Raw genomic sequence first — 10,740 nt, 5'->3', positions numbered from 1 at the left:
TACCCAAGAGAAAAGAATTCCATCAATTCCTATGTCGGGTTCACCTTTCTGAAATGGTATAGCCTAGCCGTAGGTTTAAGACCTCATGCTTATACAATAGGAGTGGCAATTGTGTGGATCTTCAGGTGTTGTTGTGAATTCCAGGTAACATTCAGCTAGAATCCAAGCTCAGCTGGCCTCTTTTCAAAACCAAGAAGCTCCTGGCTCTGCAAATCGGATGGCTGAGTTTGGATTCTAGCTGGATGTTACCTGGGATTCACCCGGTTGGTGGCATCAGTGGCAAAACATATGTGATAATATCACAATACATCCCGAATTAGAACTGAATTTGTCAGCAGTAAGTTGCTTTTTTTAGCTGTGTGCTAAACTCCTTAGTGACATGATTACCATCTGCTGGACCACAGTGATATAATTTGCATCATAGGCTTTCCATACTGTCCACAGTATGAACAGCAAATCTTCACTTGACTCATCTTCACTTAGCTCAGAATCCTGCAGCTCTGTAACCCCCAAAAGGAATATTACCAAGCTGTGGGAAAGACCTGAGATGATGGGTGACATATCTCCCAACATCTGACACCAGCTTGAAAACATGAAAACAAAGTGGCTTAGTACAGGATCAGACTTCATTAAAATAGTAAAATCTTCAGGGAGACTACCGGACTGAGACATCTTAAATCTGTGTAAGACATGATATAATATACACTTATTTGATGGTGTTGGCTTCTGAAATATCCAGTTCAGCATCAGATGTCAGTGGAAATAAATGGTACACACCAAGGAGCAGCATGTCTGAGAGAGAAATTCCCGCTTTAACAAACATCCATTTATGCAAATAGAAAACACAGACACAAGCATATGGCATAACAATACTGGATAACTCCTTTAATCTCTCAATAACCCAGAAATACCATATGTACACATCAAATAGAAATCCTTTCTATCAGCCCTTACTGGATTCCCTTGGTGTTTCATTTTCTATCGTTTGTTTTCTGACATTTGCCCAATTTGTCTACCCTCCTCCTGCCAAAGGCGCTTCACAAGTTCCAATTTATTTGCGGTGACATAGAAAATGAGTCTGACATGGGCTCACAGAGGGTGGAGGCAGCTCATTTGACAAATAACACATGACAGGTTGAAAGATAACTGCAACGGTTATATCTGCATGGCATCCTTTCAACACTACAGTAATTGCTGGCAGACAATGCAAAGGGAAAAAATGTTTCCAGTGTGGAACCACAATCAATTAAGTTACAGAAAATGCACATGCTTTCTGCTACTGGTTGCTTTTGGCTGTGTTATGCCTGACTTAATTGAGAGCTGTTTCACTCATTACACAGCAACAAACCTGAATTCAGTACTGTGTGCACACTCTGTAGGAAGCTGCGCTCAATGCCAGTTGTATGCTAAATGCATCTGTAAGATATCACCGTTAAAAATACCCATTCACATGTTATCTTTTAAAGTGTACACAGAAAAAAACCAGACACAACTAAAATCAATGAATGTCATGTGCGAAGAAGCTCTTAGCTGAATGTTGCCACAAGTTACTTAGTTTTGTTATCAACTTCAGCTTTCTCGATCTTCTGTCCTGTGAGGAATTGCCATATTCCCCCTCGGTAGTTTTCATTCCCTAGGGCATAGATTAAGGCATTCACTGCTGGCGAAGTCTTGGCAATTACAGCAGGAATCTGTTAGGAAGTACATTTGTTAGCATAAGATTAGTACAGGCTCATGCTTCCACAGTGAGAATTTCAGCAAAGAATGAGATGCATTAGGTTTGGGTGTCATTCTGGCCTGCAACTGTTTTTTTTAATATGAGTCACATTCCTAAATGAGCATGGTCTGATAAGCCAGAAATAACAACAACAACAACAACAACAACTTTATTACGGCCATTTGGCCAGCTCAAGCCAGCAATATTGGCTTTGCCCATTGCCCTACATGAGCTGAATCACAATTAAAAGGCCAGTTGAACTACTTTATTTTCAGTGTAAACAACAACCCTTCATTTAAAATAGAATCCCCAAACATGGTACCCTTTATGCAAGTGGCATAATTGTCACTTGCTATTTGATGTTCTTTTGTTGCCTGGTTTATTGAATCATTTCCTGTATTGCTATGTATTTTATATGTATTATCCTACTAGAAAGGCCCCTTCCCCGCCACCACTCCCTTTGTGTCATGTCTTTTTAGATTGTAAGCCTGAGGGCTGGGAACCATCCAATTAAAAAGATTGTATGTACAGCGATGTGTAAATTTACAGCGCTTTATAAATAAAGGTTAATAATAATAATTTAGAAGTGTTGGACTACACTTTCCATGATCCCAGACCAGCACGGTCATATATCCAATTTACACAGTTTTTGGGAGCAGTTTCCCACAATATATGATTTTTTTTAATTTTCTCTCTAATCTTCTTTGTACTGATTTTCTCTGAATGATTCCCAACCTAGGGTACTCAGATGTTATTGGGCTTCAACTCAAGGAAAACCCTAGCCAACATGACCAGTGGTTCGGAATGCTGGGAACTGTAGTCCAACAGCATTGGAGGTTCCCAAGTTTGTAAATGTATATCATCTTTCTATCCTTTTGCGGGACATAACATCGAGCAAAATGTGAATAATAAAGGATAATTGAGTTTTGCTTTTGTGTATTTGTTCAGAAACTGCAAGGTAGGCAGGTTAGCATTAAAGTGAGTGAAATGAATGTTACTAACACTCCTGACTATGACTGGTGTTGGAACAAAATTCATCTTCCACTTTTTTTTAAAAAAGTAATCTTGTTCAATTTGACAGAAAAGAACTTTCCTCTGAAACAAATTTAAAAGTGGAATTTTTTTTTTATGAAGTTCTTTGCTGACAGGGTGTTTGGTTTTTATGCTTAACATAGTTATGAAGTAGCTGATGGCTGCTCATGAGCTTTTCTTCTTTCACTGTTGAATCATTTCTCCGGTGGTCTGCAGTCTCCAGCTTGCCACACTTCAATAAAAGTACAGGGGATGATAGTATGAAGTGATTTCTCCAATGGGGCTTAATCAGATTGGGAAATGTGGGCAGCTAGTGAGGCTGAAGAGCAATGGAGAGATAGAAAGAAAGCTCCTAGCTCCTTTGGCTGCTTTATAATTAAAAAGTAAGCTGACAAATGCCACCAAACGACATTCTCAAATACTGCTAGAAGGAGGCAGAAAAAAAAAAAGGAAGTTTGGGGGGAAGGGGGGAAAGCTTTTTTTTTTTTTGAGAACGCAAAGGACAGGTAGAGTACTACATCAGACTATTTTTACATACCATTAAGATTTTGGGTGAGATGAAAGCCACACTTTCAACTGCAGCATAGAAGCATAAAAGTGAGTAAGGTCCCCAGCAAATGACCAAAGATTTCACTGGCAAACCAGTGTTAAACTGGAAAAATAAAAATAAAGAATGTGTCAGTATCTTATTTAGAATTCATATAAAATGTCAGGAAAGATACAATCATCAATTTTTTTTTGGGGGGGATACAACATTTTGGACTTTTTCAGATGGGCAAAAGGGATAAGGAAATAGTGGGATGCTCCCATCAGTGTTGTGCAATTCGGTGAAGATTTTCAGATGACGTTGTGCGATGTTGCGATAATCCCATTATTATTCCGTGAACAAAGATGAGTTTTTTGGCTGCTTTTCATTCATAGGACTTTCCCGTGAATACAAAGCAGTTGTAAAACTTTATTCCCAGGATAATGACGAGTTTATCGCAACATCACACAACATCTGAAAATCTTTGCCCAATTGCGCGATTCTGACAGGAGCATCCTGCTATGCTCCCATCCCTTTTGCCCATCTGGAAATCTCCTTTGTTGTTGTTGCATGCCTTCAAGTAATTTCTGATTTATGGCAATCCTATCACAGAGTTTTCTTGGCAAGATATGTTCAGAGGAGGTTTGTCATTGCTTTCTCCTGAGGCTGAGAGCATTTGATTTGTCCAAGGTCACCCTGTGGGTTCAATAGCTAAGGGGAGAATCAAACCCTGGTCTCTGGAGTCATAGTCCCACATTCAAACCACTATGCCACACTGGCTCCCTTAGCCAGTAACATTTAGGAAAAGGAAATCCCACCTTTGCTACATTTTTTGCTGATTTTTATTTGTTTTCAAAGAATCCCTCTCAGCGTGGGTTTTCCGAAAGTGAGGTTTTTCCCATTTCTTTTTGAAAAACCAGTTTGTTCCTGGGTCCCAGCAAATTTGAACTTGTACCCAGTCATGATCAGGGGGAGGGATAAAGGTCAGAGTGTAGGCAGTGGGCAGAACATGCCTCCCCTCTCACACCGGTTGCTTTGCAAGCAACATTTTTTTGTGTGTGCAATTTTTATTTTGTGACAGATTATGTGAATGCCTGTGCTACATTGCTAATGTGTATGCTTGTGCTACATATGTTTTCCTTTCAGCAAACTGATAGAAATGTGTGAATGCTTGTGCTACATTTCCCTTTTGCTTGTTCTTCCACAAGTTCCCCCCCCATGCTCCAGGGAGGGAATGGTGGCTGTCTTGGGGCTCCTGAACCCCTCAGCTCCCTCTCCAGGCTCCCGGCTCTCATCTGCCCTTGGCAGCCTCATTGGCGGAGAGCCTGGCCAAAGCGCTCCTGAGTCCTCCTCTGCCTCCTCCTTCCTCCGGCTGAGAGTGTGTGACTTGGCCAGAGTGTGTGCCTTGAACTGGTGTGGCACAGTGCGGTGGCACTCTGTTTCCACCCCCCTTGCCGGCTCTCTTCCTTGCCCGGGCCTCCATTTCCCCTCCCCTCCTCCTTGATCTGGCCCTGATTCAGCTCCAGGAGGAGGAGGAGGAAAGCGGTGGAGAGGGAGGGAGAGGAGTCAGGAAGGTCCTCTGGGGATCTCTTGCTAGCTGCTCTCCTCCCTCCCTCCCTCCTCCTAGAGCTGAAGTGGGGCCAGAGCAAGGAGACCCCAGGCCCGGATAAGGAAGAGAGCCAGCAGTGGAAGGAGGAGGAAATGGAGCACTGTACCAGTTCAAGGCACATGCTCTAGGCAAGTCACAGCCGGAGGGAGGAAGAGGAGGAGAAGGAGGCCAGGCTCCCCGCTATCACATCTGCATTGACCCTGACCCTGGGATGAAGTTCCAGTTTTCCCCATGTCACTTTTTGCTGGGATGCTGGTGTTTTTTTTTAAAAAAATAAATTTCACACATTGACAGAATATGCGAACGTTCCCACTAAATTTGTTTTAAAAAAGGAGAAGGGAAAACACCCATGCTGTTGACGAATGGCTGCAGCAGATACATGACACATCACCATTGACGACAGCAGAAGTGAATATGCAAATCATTTGACTGACAATAGGGAGGCTCCGTCTTAAATTGCTACTTTTGTGAGGTATCAACATCAGTGGGGTAAACTGAACTGGGGAGGTTTGATCAGGGTAAAGGTAGTGGGAACTTCTTTCCAGAGAGATTCAGTATGGGGATTACCGGCTCTGCCCAGATCTACCCAGGGCAAAAGGGCTAGTGGGAATGGAGCCTAAAAAGTAGGAGAGTGTCAGTTTCTCCATCTGAGTCCTTTCCAAGGTAGTCTGAATTCTCTTGTGTTCAAACACTCACCTTCTACTGCCTCTTGGGTTTGGGGAGGCTCATCACTCTAGCTCTAATAATCTCCCTAACAAAATGAGATCTGGTACAGAGTACATGATTGACCAGTTCTTTCTCCTCTCAGTTTAAATTCATGTTCTCTTCAAGCTGTGTGTATTTTTAAAAATGATGACAAACGATGTAAGTCACATTGTCTTATTTCAGCATAATATACAACCAAGCTCTCTGAGATTCCGTCACGAATAGGCAAGGTAGTAGCATTCAAAGCTTTGCTCAGAAACTCTAAAAGAATTTGCTTTGGAGGGTTTTCTTACCTTCAACTGTCCAGTTTTCTTGAATTTGTGATCAATAGATTGGTAGGCTGTTAGCATGATGAAAACTGGGATCACAAAATTGAAAAGGGCCAGAGGAATAAGATATGTGATATAGTTTCTAAGGGGCAAAGAGATATAGAGATGCATTATTCTGTGTAGTAACTGTATATGTTTGACATGGAAAAAAACCACTCCCCGTAATAGAAATAATACACTGAATTAGATTTAGCAAAATGGCTTAAAGACTACCATTCTGGGTAATACTGTAACTTTCAGAAGTTTTGCCCATTTGTCTGTATGATGGGGGTGGTGGTGGCAGAGAAAGATTGTTGAGTTAGTACAGGGTGGGGGCACTTTAGTTTCTGGGCCACAAGAAGAGAGGTGATATGAGCAAAGTAGAAAGCAAAGGACTGTACTACGGGACAGTGGCATCTCCCAGTGTGGCAACCACAGACTTCTCTACAATAGCATTAGCAAAAGGCTAATTTAGGATCTCCCATGGAATTAGCAGACATAATAATAATAATAATAATAATAATAATAATAATAATAATAATTTATGGTATTTATACCCCACCCTTCAGTCCTAAAGGCTCTCATGTTATGACATGCCAGCCACAGAAGCAAGGTACTACCTGGCCCTTTCTGCCACTGTCTTGTAGAAGGCCTGGTTGTGCTCCCTTGGCAAATAACAAACAAAAACACTAATTAGGGTTGCCAGAATGAAAACTGAAGAAAGATCCTATACATTTAATGGTTGTGGACAAGAGGGAAAATTAGCAAATGTCGCTGTGAAAAATGGGAGTCCCTCAATTTGATCAGAGCCTTCTTCCCAGATAACACACAGGAAAGACTGTGGTGGTAATGAGTAGAGTCAATGGCATGACACCATCACTGAACTGCAACAGTGATGCAGAGGCTAACACACAGCAGAAGAAACACTACCAATGAAGACTCTAGAACCACCCAGAGAAGAAACAGCAACGTATTCCAGTGCCAGCACTGGCCATGGGAACAGAGACTGGGAAGGTGCTTGTTGATGTGCCCAGAGGAAAGGAGGAACAACTTCAGACACCAGCAAGGATTGTTTCTGCACCTGAGCAGATATCACTTTCCATCATGATGCAGCAAGAGTCTCAAGCAAGTCCTTCACTCCAGGACAAGCAGCTGGTTCCACTGGAGTGTCAACAGTTCCAGAAGGAGCAGAAAGGAGACCAGAGTCTACAAGCTATATGGAAGATGGTCTCCTGAACTGTTAAGTAGTCTCTATTTGTGATAGATACAGGTCACTTAGACCACAGGCATGCTTGAAAGACTTCTCACCACAGACGGCTCATTCCATCTGGCTCCTGTGAATATCCTGGGGCTTTCCCCCTGAAAGACCACTAAGAAGAACAACTGGATCATTATGCGATTGTTTTCCAACACATCAGTAATGCTGGACTGACAATCAAGGACAAAAGTTGGTGATCTGTTTTACATGTGTGATGTGTGACAGTACAATTAACTTGTAGTGTTGTGTGCTACATGTCTGTCTAACTTTTCTTTCCTAGGTCACAGGATGAAATCACAGTCAGTGTGGTTCCAGCTTCTGGCTGTTCCCAGACCAGCTGAAATGTGTTTGTGTTTGTGTGATAATGCATGTTGGTTTTTCTCTCTCTCTCTCTTTTTCTTTCCTAGGCTGGAGGACAAGATGGTTCTTCATGTATGAAATAACCTTTTGCTATAGAATTTCCTTACTTAGAATAAAACTTTTTTCTTTTAAAGCACACTATCTCTCCTGCACTTCTTTCCATGTGCCTTGGTTTGGCCCTGTTCTTCTCTACAATTGGCAAGAGAAGTGCCAGTGGAATTCCCAGCAATGTCCCAGTGTGTTGCTAAAGTGGAAGGAGTCAATCATTGAGTGGTGGCACTGAGTTCTTCAGACAAAAAGTGACCGCCAGAGGTCCTGTCCAGCTCAGGCAGGAAAAGGAAGGGGGACCCAGAGAATACTCACAGTTGCTGGTTATCTAGTTGCATGACAAGCAACACCTGCTGAAATTCACTCTTCTACACAACCATTACAGTTAGAGGAGTCTTTTGCAGTTTTCATCCTGGCAACCCTAAAAGGCATCATTACATCATATGTAATGAATAAACAACTTTAACAATTTTTTAAAAAATAGTTGCTGGGTATCCATGATCTGCCCTGGAGACTTTTGATATAGGATATAATATATGTGTAAATAAAAAAAAAGTATTCTAGCTCAGAGGTAGGTAACCTTTGGCTTGTGGGCTTAATCTGGTCCACAGAGGATCTGAATCTAACCCATGCAGGTGCCCAGATCATCCCTCTCTTCCGATCACTTCCCCCTTCCAACCCCAGCCCCTGTTATACCAGATTTCCCTCACCTGTCTCCTTTTGTATAGTCCAATGTACAGCAGGTTCTCAGAGGCTCATAATCATATTCGCCCCAACCCAGCAGTGGCATTGCAGCCCAAAAGGCAGAAAAAAGCCATAGAAATATTGCCATGGAGATCACAGAACTCCACTGCAGCTTACTTCCTGCAAATGAGAGAAACATCCTCTAAAGTTGAAACCAGAATGAACAAAAAAGGGAAATGGGAGGGATATATCCATGCAATTTGGAATGACTAGGGATTTCTATAGGGTATGTAATTATTGCTTAGAGAAGAGAATGGGTACATGTGAGATTTCTGTTTAAATAGGAGTTTGCTGTTTAAAATGTATGCTGGGAGGAGAGAGAAAAAAAGAGAAATTATTTGAGGTATAGTTAATATTTGGATGTAAACCCCAATAAGGAGTGCTTCACAATAACTCCAGCTAAGTATTTGGAACAGCTACTTGGCTCTTATTATATTCATTCATGACCGCCAGCTGAATCCATTTTAATGTAGAGATTACAACACTGTCCTCCTTCAAGACCACTGGTCAATGACAGGGGCGGGAAGAGTTTGCCTTACAGTCTATATGCAGCCAACCAAGCTGTTTTTGTGGTACTAACACCCCCATTCTATTTTTGGGGAGATAGAAAATGCCCCCACCTATGAGCAGCATTTCCACAATGAGTGTCACCAAGTGTGCATGGGGGGGGGCTTGTGGGGGTGAGGCTTTCAGAAGGTGGGACTTCCAGTTGTGGGAGTTCCGGGGGCTTCTGGTGGGTAGGGCTTCTGGTGAGTTCTAGGGGCAGGGCTTCCCTTGGACGGTGCATGCTTCCTGTCCCTGTGCTGGAAAATGATGGGATCTGGAGGCAGCAGCATTCCTGCATGAGGTATTTGACCCCTGTCTATGCTGCTCAATCTCCCCATGTGCTGCTCTGTGCCCCCCTGCACACATTGCTTTATGTGCTGCATGCACTCCATCCCTCATGTGCAATCCTGTCCTTTTCCTCATCAGGAAAAGGACAGGACTACATGTGGGGGACAGAGTGCATGGGAGACATGGAACTGTGCACATGGGGGGGGCACAGGGCAGCACGTGGGGAGATTGAGCAGTGTGCATGGGGGAAGGAGCATAGGGATGGTATGGGGGGGGCTGACTAGATGTCACCCCCTTCTCAGGTGTCACCTGGTGCAGTCTGAACTCCCTGCACCCCACAGTGACACTACTGCCTCCTAGTAATGACTAATAGATCCTAGAGTCTAGGAATGCAAATGTAGTTTGCATTCAGTTGACTCAGAAGAGAGGAGAGGAGAGGAGAGGAGAAGAGAGGAGGGGTAAACTCTTGCCCTTTCCAGTTGGATCAGGGAAAAGCAAATTGCTTTTGCTTCTGTGAGCTTGCATGTTCTTCCTCATTAATAATTTTTGCCATCTTGATCACACTCCAATGTTATCTGGCCACAAGATGTCATGGTTTCCATCCATGAAATCTTGGAGGTTATTCTGTCATCTTGTGTGTTGCGTCCAGTTTGCTTCTGCATTTGGAATGGAGAAGCTGGGGAGGACATCATGTCTTTCACCCCAGTAAGCAAACATCTAGAGCCAATCCCGGTACACTGGTATTTCCAGTTCACTCTGCATCATCATTGTATCAGACGTTCTTATTATTTCCCACAATAGTCAAGATTATCATATATATCAATAACCAGTTGTCTGAGTGTGAGTACACATTATAGCCAGAAAAGCTTCAATAAAAGGAAAGCATTTATCAACTTTGGGGAACCCTATGTATAGATGCAAAAATATCTAGGAACAGAAAATTAGAGGAGGAAAAACCTTTCCCTGTAAAAGGCCAGTGAAGGTGATAACTGACTATTGTGTGGGAAGAAGAGCTTATTGTAAGTTTCTTTTTTGAATCAGAGATACCACGATACCCCAGCCAGCATGGACATGCATAATTGTGGAACTTATTGTTTGAAAAATAAACTTGTGCAAGCTCTGGGGAAAATAATTGAAAGCATGAGAGCAGGATGGAACTTAGTGTCAGGAGTACTTCTGCACTTGTGCAGTCTGATCTTCAGCTGCTTGGCAATAATTATCCGTGGGTTTGACCTTACCATGAGGGTAGGTATACAAAAATGATAAATATTTGAAAACAGTCAGCAGTTTCCAGGGGGGAAAAACACACACACTAATGACTGTACATCTCTTATATTGAAATAATCTTGGGTCACAAGCTGCTAAAGCAGCTTTGCTTCAGTGAAAGCACTACTGTTGCTTTTTCTTTTAAAAAGAAAAAGAAAAGCAAAAAGCAAAAGGAAAAACTGTTAGTGCCTGAATGGATAGGATGACTTTAGCTGTTTTCCATAAGTACTGGGGAGCCACTTTGTCTGAGAGAAACAAGTGGGAAAGAACTCAGTGATCTGATCCTACTCACATGGTTAGGTTGCTTATAGATCATTCTGTAGTCTTTCACAG

At 42.5% G+C, this 10,740-nt stretch overlaps 1 protein-coding gene across 2 annotated transcripts in view; it reads right to left on the bottom strand.

Annotated features, from left to right (window-relative positions):
* Nucleotides 1-867: 867 nt before the first annotated feature.
* Nucleotides 868-10,740, bottom strand: part of RGR (retinal G protein coupled receptor) — a 31,614-nt gene continuing 21,741 nt past the window's right edge. For both annotated transcript variants that reach the window (XM_042460882.1, XM_042460883.1), the window contains exons 4-7: nt 8,274-8,427; nt 5,883-6,000; nt 3,288-3,401; nt 868-1,691 (exon numbers count right to left, since the gene is read on the bottom strand). In XM_042460882.1, coding sequence (XP_042316816.1) covers nt 1,548-1,691; nt 3,288-3,401; nt 5,883-6,000; nt 8,274-8,427 — 530 coding nt within the window. In that variant the 3' untranslated portion in view covers nt 868-1,547. The remainder of the gene's footprint in view (nt 1,692-3,287; nt 3,402-5,882; nt 6,001-8,273; nt 8,428-10,740) is intronic.

This window comes from Sceloporus undulatus, chromosome 3 (assembly GCF_019175285.1).
Source record: "Sceloporus undulatus isolate JIND9_A2432 ecotype Alabama chromosome 3, SceUnd_v1.1, whole genome shotgun sequence".
Lineage (NCBI taxonomy): Eukaryota > Metazoa > Chordata > Lepidosauria > Squamata > Phrynosomatidae > Sceloporus > Sceloporus undulatus.
Note: the sequence above shows the minus strand (reverse complement) of the source record. Positions and strands in the feature narration are given on the sequence as shown.